A 15,398-nucleotide genomic window follows, 5' to 3' on the forward strand; every position below is an offset into this window, starting at 1 on the left:
AATTGGGTTAGAAGATTCCAAAAGTCATGGATCAAGCCAAATCTAATCTTAGCCGTTGATTATAGATTTAATCTCGGCCATTGAATGACCAACAGGAAAAGTATAGGAAGAGGCTTGAAGGTCAGTTGAAGAACATACTGAGGGAGACTAGTCAGTTCGTTTTCTGGAGCGGGGTTAGCTGAGAAATTCGAACTAGTGGTCTGGAGAGCAGTAGGAGGCAACAAGCACGGAACAAAGAGTCGGGAACAACACCAAGGGAACAACGCAGAGGTTGGAGAGGCAGATGCAGAGGCTGTAGACTGCGCAGCCACTGGAGGGCCTGCGTGGGTGACGAAGAGAGGCCCAGTGTTGACGTAGAGAGGCAAGGGCTGACGCAGAGGGTCTGGGAGCTACGCAGAAGTCAGCCAGGCTGACGCTGAGACTGGGGAAAGTGCTGAAGAATTTTCTCTCTATTTGGTAAGTAAGTTTGGCACCCAGTTGTACTGAAGAATTTCTGAATCATAAAATCCTCCTTTGTTGCACCGGTTTTCCCACATTGGGTTTTTCTGGGGACTGATTGTCCAAAATATTTGTGTCGATGTGTTAATTCTTGTGCATGTGTTTGTTTCTGTATTATGATGTGATATCTGCAGCAGAATTTATTTTAATGTTTACTGAAGGATTTTCATAAATAACTTATTGGGAAATAAGTAGGTAAAATAAATCAGTTGTTGCAGTAATAGAAGTTTCACATGGTATCAGAGCAAGTAATCAGAGACAAGAAGGGAAAATCAATTATGGGTCGAGACCATGATGCAGAGGCATCTAAATCAATAGACTCGCACAGATTTTCAGAAAACTGCATAAGAGAGTGATTTCGATTTCTCTATGTTGGCTTCTAGGCTGGAAGAAGAAGTGGCTTGTGTGACTAGCTTTGCATCATCAGAGGTATGGTATATAGATAGTGGGGCCTCTTGGCATATGACGAGAATCCGAGAATGTTTCTCAAATTAATGACAGGAGAAGATGAACTTTCAGATCACCATGGGGAACAAGGCAAAATGTACTCCAATAGGAAGGGGTACCATAGTTTTTCAAACAGAAACGGGAGAGCGGTTCCGTGCTACCAATGTGTTGCATGTACCAGGATTGGGGATGAACTTACTCTCCGTGTTGCAAACTTCAACGCAAAGGCTATGATGTTTTCTTCATCAAAGAGAAAGCATGTGTCAAACACCCAAGCTGGAAAAAGAAAATGCAGATCAACATCAAAAGTAACAGGTTGTACAAACTACAACTAGAATTACCAATGGAACTAATAGGCAATCATGGAGACAAGGATTTGAATGAACTATGGCACAAAAGAATGGGACATTTGCACCATGGGGCTTTGAGAATTCTCAAGAGCACTATAACAGGAGTTTCGGATCTTAGTACGAAAAGAGATGATGTATGCAGAGGACGTGCTCTAGGAAAGTATGCCAAGGTAACATTTCCTAGAAGTAAAAACAAGGCCAAGAGTGTACTAAGATTGATACACTCAGATATCTACGGACCCATGTCCACTAAAGCTCCTAGTGGTGCCGAGTACTTCCAAAGCTTCATTGATGACCACTCGGGGAAAACTTGGATTTATTTTATGAAAACAAGGGACAAGGTTTTCAGTGGATTCAAAGAGTTCAAGGCTTTGGTGGAGAATCTGACTAGGAAGAAAATAAAAGTTTTGCATTCAGATAATGGTGGAGAGTATGTCGATAAGGACTTCACTGATTTTTGCGCTAAGGAGGGCATCAGAAGAGAGTGGACAGCTCCTTACAATCTGGAGCAGAATGGAGTAGCAGAAAGAAAGAATAGGACTATTGTAGAAGAAGCTAGGGCAATGATGTATGATTAGGATATGCCAAAATTCCCTTGGGCAAAAGCATGCAATACAACAGTCTATGTTTAGAATAGGACTCCTCATCAGGCAGTGGGCAAGATTACTCCAGAGAAAGTCTTCACAGTGAAGACACCTGAAGTCAGTCATTTCAGGATATTTGGGAGTTTAGCATATTGCCGCATACCCGAGGAAAAGAGGAAGAAGCTGGATCAAACTACAGAGAAAGGATATCTAGTGGGATATAGCAAGAACGCTAAGGCATACAGAATCTATCTTCCATGGAGTAGGTAGGTAGTAGTTCGACAAGATGTGAAGTTCATGGAAGACATGGCTTTCATAAAATCTCGAGAAATGCCTTCCGAGGAGCAGTCAAAAGAGAAACCGTTGGTCAAACCTCTTTAACCAACGAAAGAAAATAATTCTTCCTCGGGTCAGGAAGAATCACAGGATGAGGAGCTAACAGAGGTACCTGCTAGCACAGGAAGAACGAACAGGGAACTTTGTCAGATTCTGCAAGATGCAGAGGACTTCATCGATGCACCAAGGAACAATAAGAGGGAGCGAAAACAGCCATGTGTATATTAGGCATTAGTAGCTCAGGATGGGGAGCCTGCCAGTATTCAAGAGGCAGCTAAACATCATGTTTGGCTGCATGCAATGGTAGAGTACAACTCCATAATGGTGAACGATGTCTGGGAGGTAGTGCCAAGGCCTCAAGACAGATCAATTATAAGTTTGAGATGGATCTACAATATCAAATACGTTGCAGACGACAGTGTTGAGAAATACAAAGCGAGGTTTGTGGCTAAGGGGTATGCTTAGAAGGAAGGAATTGACTACGAAGAGACCTTCGCCCTGGTAGCCAAGTATATATCTATTAGAATCGTGATATCTCTTGTAGCACAGATGGGGTAGGAGATTCATCAGATGGATGTCAAAACGACATTTCTTAACAGTGTGATAGAAGAAGAGGTATACATTGAACAACCAGAGGGCTTTGAGACACATGAGAAGAAGTCTCATGTATGCAGATTGAAGAAAGCCTTGTATAGGATGAAACAGGCACCTAGAGCATGGTATGGGTGAATCGATGGCTACTTGCAGAAAATGGGATTTGTCAAGAGTGACGTAGATCCAAATCTCTAATATCTGGTTGTAGAGAATGAGCCTCTAATCTTAGTATTATATGTGGATGATTTCTTCCTGACAAGATCATCCAGGCTCATAAGGGACTGCAAGAAGAATCTAGCCACGGAGTTCGACATGAAGGATTTGGGACGAATGCATTATTTCTTGGGGTTGGAAGTTTGGTAGCAAAAGGGGGATATATGCTACAGAAATTCTAAAGAGATTCAGGATGGAGGACTGTAGACGCATGGCTACTCCAATGATAAACAACTGGAAGAAGATTGATGCATTAGAAGACAAAGATGTTGATCCCACCTTATACAGGCATCGCATAGGGTCCCTAATGTATCTGGTCAATACCAGGCCAGACATTTGCTATGCTGTCAACACCCTCAGTCAGTTCATGGTGGAGCCAAAGACGGCACACTAGGCATCAACCAAACATGTTCTCAGGGATTTACAGCGAACAATCGATTATGGACTCTTGTACACCAGGGGTAAGGATAGTGAATTGAGTAGGTTTATTGATGTAGATTGGGTAGGAAGTTTAGTGGATCAGAAAAGTACCTCTGGGTACTGTTTCAACATTGGATCAGGAATGACCTCCTGGTGCAGTAGGAAACAGAAATTCGTGGCTCTGAGCTCAGTTGAGGCGGAATATATGGCCGCAAACACAGCCTCGTGCGAGGCCATATGGCTTAGAAAACTACTTGTGAACCTATTCAAAAGAAAGATGGAGGCGACCAGGATCATGTGTGATAATTAGAGTTGCACAAGCTCTCTGAGAATCCAGTGTTTCACATTCGGTCAAAGCATATTGATATCCGATGCCACTTTGTCAGAGACTGTGTCCAATGAGGAGCTGTACAGTTGAGCTACACTCATATAGGACAACAAATGGCAGACATCCTTACCAAGGCCCTTGGAAGAACCAAGTTTGATTACTTCAGGGAGAAAATGGGGATGATAAAGAATCCATTTCAATAGCAAACATGGGTATGAGTTTGCAGTGCAAAGGGAGTTGCGGTACAGATGTAGTAGTGGAAGTGACAGAGCCATGGGTAGCAGTGCAGAGGATGTTGGGCAGAAAGGCTTAGCATCAACACAGGTACTGATGCTGTATGATCAGAGTAATGCTCAATGTGGAGTATTACTAGAGCACAATCCTCGCTAAGAGGGAGTGTTGATTTGGGGTAGCATCGAATGTGCTCTAGCCATGAAAATTGGTTGAGAGGCTAAAGCACATGAGATCTCCAAGATCCAAAAATGGTTTGGCAAGATTCTAATCGGTTTGGGAAATATTAAAATAATTAATATTTTTAATGGAGTTCCTAAGTCTAAACTTAGGAAAAATAAAATATTAATGAGTATTAATATAAAACTGGGTTAGAAGGTTCCAAAAGTCATGGATCAAGCCATATCTAATCTTAGCCGTTGATTAGAGATTTAATCTCGGCCATTGAAGGACCAACATGAAAAGTATAAGAAAAGGCTTGAGAGTCAGTTGGAGAACATACTAAGGGAGACTAGTCAGTTTGGTTTCTGGAGCGAGGTTCGCTGAGAAATTCGAACTAGTGGTCTAGAGAGCAGCAAGAGGTAGCAAGTACGGAATAAAGAGTTGGGAACAGCGCCAGGGGAACAATGTAGAGGTTGGAGAGGCAGACGCAGAGGCTGCAGACTGTGTAGTCACTGGAGGGCGTGCATGGGTGATGTAGAGAGGCAGGGGCTGACACAGAGGATCTGGGCGCTACGCAGAAGTCAGCCAGGCTGACGCTGAGACTAGGGGAAATGCTGAAGAATTCTCTCTGTTGGGTAAGCCAGTTTGGCACCCAGTGGTACTGAAGAATTGCTGAATAATAAAATCCTCCCTTGCTGCACCGATTTTCCCACATTGGGTTTTTCCGGGGACTGATTGTCCAAAATATTTGTGTCGATGTGTTAATTCTTGTGCATGTGTTTGTTTCTATATTATGATGTGATATCTGCAACAGAATTTATTTTAATGTTTACTGAAGGATTTTCATAAATAATTTATTGGGAAATAAGTAGGTAAAATAAATCAGTTGTTGCAGTAATAGAATTTTCACAAAGATAAGTCTATGGTAACTTCCAAGTGGCTTTACAATATTAAGCATGCGGCAGCTGGAAGTATTGACAACTATAAGGAAAGATTTTTGGTTAGGGGCTTCTCTCAACAAGAATGCATCGATTATGAAGTGACATTTGCTCCAACAATAAGGTATACAACTATTCGAACATTGGTCTCTTTGGCAGCATCGATGGGATGGAATGCACATCAAATGGAAGTTAAGACTGCATTCCTGAATGGCACAACTGATGAGGAAGTGTATATAGAGAAACACTTGGGATTTGAAATCGAATATAGAGAGGCATATGTTTGCAGGTTGAAGAAGGCATTATATGGCCTTCAACAGACAATGAGGGCATGGTATGCAAGGATGGCTATAGGATGGATACATACCTTCAAAGAATGGGCTTCATAAAGAGTTTTGTTGAATTGCATCTCTACATCAAGGTTGTAAAAGGTGAGCCTACGACTATTCTTTTGTATGTGGATGGTCTTCTCTTACCAGGTGTAGAAGGTTGAATCCAAGAATGAAAGAAGTAACTAGCAACAGAATTTGATATGAAGGATCTTAGGTTGATGCACTACTATTTGGGACTAGAAGTCTGGCAAGGACCCGATAAGATCTATCTAGGTCAAGGGAAGTATGTGATCGAGATGTTGAAGAGGTTTGACATGATGGATTGCAAACTAGTGACAACCCCGATAATCGCAAACTTGAAAAGACTAAGGAGTTCTGAATCTAGCCCAGTGGATCCAACCAGGTATAGACAATTGCTTAGTTCACTGATGTACTTGGTGAATACTCAACCAAACATATGTTTTGCAGTGAATGTTCTAAGTCAATTCCAAGTGGAGCTAAAGCATGATCATTGGATAACAACCAAGCACGTTCTGAGATATCTACAAGGAACAATCCACTACAGCCTAAGATATGAAAGGAGGAATGATGTCCACTTGATTGGATATATAGATTCTGACTAGGGAGGAAGTGAGCAAGATGGAAAGAGCACTACAGGAGGATGTTTTAGTTTGGGATCCTCCATGGTCTCATGGATGAGCAGAAAGCAAGATTTGGTTGGTTTGAGTAGTGTTGAGGCTGAATATATTGCAGCTTGTGAAGTAAGCAAAGCAGTTGTCTAGTTGAGGAAGATGCTATCTGACATGTTTGAAGGACCAATGGACCCTATGGTGATACATTGTGAAAACACCATTTGTATAAGACTGTTTGAAGACCTAGTGTTTCATGGAAAAACACAACATATAAACAACAAGTATCACTACATAAAAAAACTAGTACAAGATGGTCTGTTGTAACTATAGTATATCTCCACCGATGAGCAAGTAGTTGACATATTGAGAAAATATCTTCCTAATAATAAGATTATGTATTTGAGAGACAAGCTTGGTTTGGTTCACATATCCTCCCCTGTTGAGAGGGAGAGATAGGCACATCATTCTTGTCTTCACTTGGGAGGATAGAATGGAGGATTGGGTAAGCATTTGGCATCCAATACTCTTTGAGGATGAGGTAGGGCATCCAAGATAAGAGTAGTCGAGGACCGATATTTTTCGAGGACTAGCTATCCAAGATAAGAATAGTCCAAGGACGTTCTTTGTGAACACTCGGGTGGGGTATGTGCCTTGAGAGACAATGATGATGGTGTCTATAAATCATTGGTCTTGCCAGCATTGTGCTCTGATCTTGTGGAGAGATAGAGTTGTTAGTCAAGGCCTTGCCATGTGACAATGTTGGTTGTTATGATGCTAAACACATGGGTTACTGATCCGACTCTTCTTATGAGATCTCTTTAGATTGAAAATGTCCATGTACCCTTTATGAATACCTCCCTATTTAAGAGGGAATATTGAAAAATTTGTAACTAGGTTCGGTCTTCATAAATATGAAATGTACATTTGATGTATTTTGTAAAATAAAAGAAAAAATATTATAATTTTTGGAAGCATGGGTTTCATGCTCAAGGTCTTTTATTTTAGAGGTCAAGAACCAAATTGAGTGCTTCTAGGGTTTGTCCTAGGTCAAGAAGTCAAAAGAGTCATTGTCATAAGTTGAAGACCCCATTAGGATTGTAACTTGTAAAGAAAATTATTTTTGTCATTAAAAGTGTCAAAATACCCTTCAAGGCCAAGTTGGCCTAACAACTGGAAATTCGACCTATTTTGAGGAGCCACGTCCACCTTGAGAAGCGTATATAAAGGAAGGAACTCGACCTCCTCGAGACACATTCATCACTCACTCATTCAAGTGAAGGAGAAGAGCAAGAAGGATAGCGAAGAAGGAAGAGGACGAAGAAAGACTGTTTCTGGGATAATTCTTTCTCACACGTGCAGAGAAGTGAGGTTTGTTGTTTCAAGGTCGAAAGTTTCCATCTGCCGGAAGAGGATCAAAGTTGTTGCAATAATGACCTAATAGGTCATCTACTCGCCCCAGACAAGGAAGCAAGGCAAGCAAAGTTTTTGGGATGCCTTGGAAGGATAATTCGCTCACACGTGTGCAATAGTAGTTGTTAGGGGCCAAAAATTTCAGACTTGCAGTAGAGGCCGAAATTCTGAAATTGGGGATCGCACTTGTGCCACTGGAAGAGATTTCATTGGGTTTGACTTGGACAAAGGAAGCACATTATCAGGAAAGTTTGGACTTGGTACTAGAGGGTATTGGTCTTCGTCTAGAGGTCTTGGAATTCATCAATTGAAGAATCTATAAGAAGATAAGAGATTTGTTGGTTTTCCTCTCAAGTGGAGAGGTTTTGGCCCTAGCTTGCAACATACATTTTGTGTTCTTCTGTACTATTGTTCTTCTTGTTTTTTGCAGTTGTTTGATGATATACGAACATGATAATTATTGAAGAAGCTAATAAGTAAAAAGACATCACAAGAAGTTATCAAAGAAAGAGAAATTATCCTAACTATTGCCCTATAGATTTCTCAACATCATGTAGGTAACTCAACACCAACTTTGCATTATCTCAATATGCATATCCGGACTCAATCTGGCAAAGGGTAGATGTTGCAAAGCAAAGATCCATCTGGTTTCTTGCTCATCGTGAGATTCATCAAATCTGAATCTGAAGAGGAGTCTCAACTGCTTTAGTGTAATCCATCATGTCAAGTCTCTGACTGTATACTTCCCTTGACAAGGAAGTCCTCATCATCTCTCAGTTAAGCTTCTAATCTCAAGAAGTGGATAATGCTCAGAGGTTGATTCCCTCTGGTACTGATGAGATGATCTGATTTTGTCATAAATAAATAATTAGCATATATAAAACCAAATATCAAATACATACCTTCAAACTTGAAGAGAGGTTGGAGTACACATCAGATGTCCATCATCAAGCATACAAAGCCCAGGGGACTTGCTAGTCATATGGGGCTTTCTGCCATCATGAGTCTCCTCCTCGTGTGCCTCAAATCCCTTTGGTAGCTCCAAGTACGCTTCTTCCTTAAGTACATTATGGAGGAAACCAACTTCACATACATCTAATAATAATGCATTTGGCAATAGGAACTAGGATCTCATCATGGTCCTCTTTCTCAAAGAGCATATCACTTGTTAAATTCTCTGACACTGCAACATCATGGTCATCTAGAATGGTCCTAGCATGAAGGACATATTGTTCTCGACATCTCCTTATCTCAGAACATCTCACTTGACTATTACATGGTAGTCTACTTCCTCTGAATAGGAATCCTCTTTTAGGCATAGTCATCAACCTGGGAGACTACAATCCTTCCTCTGAGGTCTGGGCTCTTGACCATTATCACTCTAATCATGGGGTGGCTCTACATCCTCCTCAATATTAATATTGAGGACTAGGTCTTAACATCCATCTAATGTACTTGTTGACCCAAGGAGCAAGCGCAACAATAGCAAAGTAAATAAACATAATGAAAGTGGACCTGATGATGAGGCAAGACTATCTTCTCTAGATATGAGAGTGGCTCCTTCATTCTCCTGCACCAGCTCCCTATTGGAGCTAACTCTTCCTGCATTACTCCTCATCTTGATGGCACTCAAGATGGATCTATTTTCCTTTATCACATTCTCATTCAAGAAGTCAGGGAAAGAAGCATTTGGTTAGCCAATTACTCATGCAGGAAGAATATTCAATAAACAAAACAATAAGAAAAACATCATAAAGAAATAACATAAGTCTTAAAAGTACTTATCTTTAATGAGGATTGTAGGGAGCTATCAAATCCCTCTTGATCCTGACTCCATGCGTCACCACTATCCATCATCCACATGACAATGTCATCTTCAGAAGAAGTGCATCCTCTCGAGCACCACCTATATTCTCATTCCAGATCCTTCCAAACCCGACTATCAATGTACAAGATGATCATTGGATCTACATCACACCATCTCCTATTGGGAGACTAGCCCATCTAGGGTTACTCTGAATCTGTCATAGGTTCTTAAATAACTCAATGGCTTCTCACTAACCGTGTCATATCATAAAGAGATTCTGAATCACATTAGGGTTCCAATACTATAGAACTCATGCCCAAGGCCACTCCTATGGTTTCTCTCTAACCCTAACCTTTATTTGTAAGAACAAATGCTTCCTAGGGTTTCCTTCAAACCCTGACATTCTTCTAGGTCTCCAACATCTTCATCCCTTTCACTGTGCTTGCTTAAGAAATCCATCATAGGTGTCTACACAAGGGTGATTTCAATGACTTTACTTCAACCCATCTTTGATACCATGTTAATTTTAGGGCTAGATTGTTCTTTGTTGTAGATAACTGCATTTTTTTACCTTTTTCAACAATTATTGCATACACCCCATATCATCATTAGCAATTATGTAGAGAGAACATTAACAAAAGCAGTGGATAGAAACAATAAGAAACATCAAAAGAAAAGCCTACATAATAGAGATACTAGGATTTTTGTCAGAGACCAGGGCAAAACCCCATAAGGGGAAAAACCCAAAAATCAATTCTTCTTCTTCTTACATATTCATCAAATGTTCAACTGAGATACAAAGTATAATAAGAATGAGACACAAGTATTTCAACATCAATCACATTAGGCCTACTAGGGCCAACTCGGGATCATATAGGATCCTCATGAGGCATTCATAGGCCCTCCACAAGACCTCTGAAAGGTCCGCCTCCATATTGCTACCATAAGAGCAAATATCTAAGACACAAGTAGGAGCATGTGTCACGTTCATATCATAGTGAAGAGCACAAGTATCAGTACCATTTAAGGTATCGTTGTCATATTGCCATACATGAATATTGTAGATATCACTGCCATACTACTATAAGGATAATTTCATACATCAATATCACTGTCATAGAGGTTCTGCGATACAAGGACAAAACCATACAACTCAGTGATGAGACCACTGTCATAAATCATAGTCATAAGAACAATCTACCATATATTACTAAAGATATCACTGTCATATAAGCACAAGAGTCATTGCTATACTTCACTATCATGAGCACATCATACACCATTGTTATAGGCATAAATCTCATTGTCATAGATTACTAGTGTCATTGCCATTTATCACTGTCAAGTATCACAAGTACCTCTGGCATTCATTATTGTCAAAGGCACAAATATCACTGCTCAAACATCACTAGATTAGGGCATATAAACATAGTTCAAATAGGCCGCAACATACCTCATAAAGGCTACACCAAATTAGGCCTAGAAGGCCATATAAACAACATCCTATCTGTAGAGAGTTAGGGTCATTACGATCGCACCAAGAGAAACCAAAGAGACCGTAAAGAGACACTGCATATGCATAGAGAGAGCATATTTCCACTGAGGTATGTTGCAGAGATAGCCATAGTTAGGCCACATAGAGTGCAACAGTTAGGCCACATATAACATAGAGATAGGTCACAGATGCCACAAAGATTAGGCCACAAAAGATGCCACTTAGCCATAGAGATTAGGTCGCAAAAGATGCCACTTAACCATAGAGATTAGGCCGCAGGTGTCTTAAATAAAATTACAGAAGAAGGCCACATAAGTTGCCATAGTTAGGACTACAAAGACGCCACAATTAAGGCCACAAAGATGCCACTATTAGGGCTGCAGAGATGGCACAATTAGGGCTATAGATATGCCATTGTTTAGGCCGCACAGATGTCATTGTTTATGCCACAAAGATGCCACCATTAGGGCACATTAGATAGAAGATATAATGCTTCAAGAGGTTCATATGACATAGAGAAAGATGCCATAGGTGCCTAAAATCCACCACAGAAGAAGTTGAGTTACATGCCAAATGATGGAGGTAAGGTGCCAATTTATAGTCTATGTTACCGGATCTGCTAGTCGAGGGTCCAAGATCCACGGATCCGTGTATCCGATGCGGATCCGGCTAGAACCGGCAAAATACGCCTTTGCAAGGATCCATGAAATTTATAATCATATCCGGAAGCCTAGAAATGGATCTCGATGACAGAGCTGGATCCTTCACAAAAAATCAACGGATTTCAAAAATTAAAAGCCGGTTTTTAAAATTCAGGTTTTGTCTTGTCTTGATTTGTGTCTTGGTCGGCCACAACAGCGAAGCAGTGAAGCAACAGCGGAGGAGGAAGCGACAGTGAAGAGGCAGCGGAGGAGGCAGCAACGGTTTGTAAGTTGACCGCAACGGTGAAGGCACAAGTTTGTAGATAAGATAAGATAATAATATTTATGTCCAACTAATGACCACAAAGTAGGTCAAAGGGATTGTTGAGTACACTAATGTATATACAAAACGGGAGAACCAAACGGTCTCCTCTAAAAGATACAATGCATGAAGTAAATCAACACTTGGCTCTAGCGGAGAATATCCAGGACCTAATAGGTCTGAGGATCAGACCCATCTCTCCTAACATTTGAGGTTGAATGAATAACACTGAAGAAACTCAACAATCTCTATTGGCCCGACGAAGAGCCGATGGCAAATGCAGACTGTCCACTAAATCGTGTCCTGGGGGGGTTCACACGCTGCTGAATGCTGGAGGACTTATATTCATTGCTTGAGAGTATTGTAATTTACAAAGCGTCTTACAGAATGTTGTTCAGAAAGACTCAAATATTATGTTATAATTCTAATTAACTCGAGTATTGTAATTAAATTATAATGTTATTATGTGTAATTATAAAAATATAACATAATGTGTAAATATAATTAAATTATAATGTTATTATGTGTAATTATAGAAATATAACATAATGTGTAAATATTTTTAACTTAGAATGAGACTCGAGAGTATTATAATTAAATTATAATGTTACTTAGAGACTAGCTTTGGATTGATGTTTCTATTAAATATTATAATATTACATTTTCTACCTGTTACATTAAAATATTATAATAATTAAAATATTAAAATTATATATTAAATTTATTAACATTAACATTAAAATATTATATTTTTTTTAATTTAAAAATATTATTATATGTTTTTGTACTTGATGTATCTTTGCCATATCCGGATCTTGGATTTTCAAAAATCTAGCAAATCTAGATCCGGATCCATATTCGTATCCAAATCCTAGTAACTTAGTTTATAGTTGCTTCCACATATGAAGAGTCATGTCCTTTGGGCAAATCGAAATGAAATGTTATGAGGCCAACTTGTAAATGGAGGGAAAACATAAATTCAAATTTGCATTTAATAATATTTAAATATATTTTCCATATGCTTTGACGATTACTTACCCAAGTAAATTTGTCACATCAAATAATAATGAGAGGAGTGCCAAATAATAATATTCCTTTGTTCAAATTAAATTCTTGTTTGGGGTAAGACAGATTTTCCTTGGGGTAATTGAGTTTCTCTTCGGGAAATTCATCCCATAGCTGCCCCACATATCAACACATTTGATTGTTGATACTCATTGTTTGGAAACCTTATTTTGGCCTCTTAATTCTAGGCTAGTCCATTTGGCTTGCTATCTCTCAAGCCCCAGATCAATTTTAATAGGCCTTATTAGAAGATGCAGTTTCCTTTCCTAGCTTTTTGAGCCTTGCCCTTAAGAAGGGGTGTCCTCTATAAGCCTCTCTTGTCACATTCATCCTTGAATTTGATATATCCTTAGGTGACCATCTAAATGGAAGCCTCCTAGGGGTGAAAGTCCACAAAGAGAAAGAGGTTGTGGCTATGGTAACAGTGGGCCACACCTCCTTGTTCCTTACTCTAGTTTTTGACTCGTAAGTTACCCCTTTCAAGGCCTACTAGATTTTGAGGCAACAGGCAACAAATCTCACACAACTTCCATTGATTTTCACTTATTCCATGATACATTCTTATTATTGTAGGAATTAAGGCTCACGCTACAACAAATTTTAAGGCTAGAATGAAAATAACCAAATCTAACTTGTATAATGGCCTTAGTGAAGGGAGACAAAAATATAGTTCATATATATATCCACAGGTATTTGAAAAAAATGGATGGTCCCCAACATTTTCTTGTTCTGCAACATCTTCCTAGAGAAAGTTAATAAAAGAAAAAGGTTAATTACCTTGACTATGTATTTATCTAAAGTTTGGGTTTTGGATGAGGCTATGTTACAGAGAAAAAGAGAAAAGTTACCTATTCGATTTGAAAAAAGGACAGCCTATATAATAATAAAGAAACCACATGTCCTAAACAAAAAGGTAAACAAATATCACCTTTTTGTAAAGCTTTGCATAGGCTTCCCATCGCTTTGTCTGTCTTCCCAGCCTGCCTGCAGCCACAGCCTCACATGCACCAAGTGAAAAACTCACAGCTACAAGCAGCTCATTTCCAGCATTATCTACTCTGAGCATTTAATTTCAATGTTAGCAAACGATTTAGCTATAAACTTGAAATTTTCAGGCACAAGAGAATAATATATTTTTCTTAACTTTAAAGCAATAAAAAAACCATTACCTCAGAATCACTGCAGCACATAAACGGCTATCCTCCACTCGAAGAACAGGATGGCCTACTCTTATCGATTCCATTTCAAGATTTGTTTCCTTATTGACATACTTCTTTGTTTCATGGCTTGTATATTTCCCTCCAATGCCATCAGTTTCACTTTGAAATGCTATGACATTTTTATCAGATGGGGGGGAGATTCCTCTTCCCGCACTTCCAGTTTCTTTATAAAGCCAGTGTGCCGCATGTCCATACTCAGCATATTCATGCATATACTTAACAGATAAAGTAAAATATCAGAATTAACCAGAAATAAAGATGTAATGGATGGCAAGTTCCTAGTGCATATATCCATATTAAAAATATGCATACACATAAGTACATCAAAAAATTGTAGCAGGATCCCATAATAGATCAAACAGAAAAACATACAAACCTGTGTGCGAATCTGAACTTCCAAAGGTGATCCATCAGGTCCTTGCACTGCTGTGTGAAGAGACTGCATGGAGCAAATTCATTCAAAAAATCAAATGAAAGCCATACTATAGTCCTCTTGCAAAATTGAACAATTATAACCAAATATTGCTAGATTTAATATTCAGAGATGTGCTTCCATGTCATATTATAAAATCTGAATAGGCTTAAGATTCATCCTTTTGTGAAATCAAAGGATTATAAACCTGACTCAAGATTTTGTGTATTGCTTCTATGAGACACAATTATCAACCTATATTTATATTGGTCTGTAATTCGTTGAGCATCTTTGCATATATAACAAATCTTAAACCTGCAAATATATTGTCAATAGGAAGCTAAGTAACGCGACACGGGGATATGGCACAAGTAGGACATGAAAATATGAGTATCCAACACGTAACACAGTGACCCCCCCGAATAGGACATAGAGGACCTGTATATATATATATATATATATATATATATATTATAAAAAATTAATAGATGTATCATAAATTCTTATGATGATACAACTTCAATCATATATTATGTATACAATGTACATATTACAATCACGATTCATCAATGATACAAGTTTACAACTTGTACTTACAACTACATCAATGATGATAAATTGACAAACACAAGAAATTAACCATAAACTGCAGTTTTCTCATTAAGTCATCAAAATCAAAATGTATTACATAAATACTTAGTCCTTGGGACTTTTGACTATCTGGGTCAAAGTCACAAATACAATATGTGGCAATAGCAAATACAAAACATGGCAGATACTAGAACCCAGAACTGTAGATCAGGATGGAAGAATCTCATAGGCAGCTAGCTGCCAGCAGGCTATAGCCTATAGCTCATCAACATCAAAATCTACTTTAGTACCACCACTTCTCTCTTCTACATCCTCCTCTTCTGCATCCAATGTAATCTTTGCATCTGTTAGTGTTGAGGATGACCCCTCA

General features: G+C 39.1%; 1 protein-coding gene across 2 annotated transcripts in view; it reads right to left on the reverse strand.

Annotated features, from left to right (window-relative positions):
• The window catches only part of LOC149175309 (uncharacterized), a 485,878-nt gene that overhangs the window by 122,442 nt on the left and 348,038 nt on the right, over positions 1 to 15,398 (reverse strand). For both annotated transcript variants that reach the window (XM_089419596.1, XM_089419594.1), the window contains 3 exons: positions 14,402 to 14,464; positions 13,975 to 14,240; positions 13,734 to 13,863 (listed from right to left, as the gene is read on the reverse strand). In XM_089419596.1, the coding sequence (XP_089275722.1) occupies positions 13,734 to 13,863; positions 13,975 to 14,240; positions 14,402 to 14,464 (459 nt within the window). The remainder of the gene's footprint in view (positions 1 to 13,733; positions 13,864 to 13,974; positions 14,241 to 14,401; positions 14,465 to 15,398) is intronic.

The sequence above is a fragment of the Pinus tabuliformis genome, chromosome 4_1 (assembly GCF_031772625.1).
Source record: "Pinus tabuliformis cultivar Carrire ecotype Pingquan chromosome 4_1, CPIR1, whole genome shotgun sequence".
In the NCBI taxonomy this organism is placed as follows: domain Eukaryota; kingdom Viridiplantae; phylum Streptophyta; class Pinopsida; order Pinales; family Pinaceae; genus Pinus; species Pinus tabuliformis.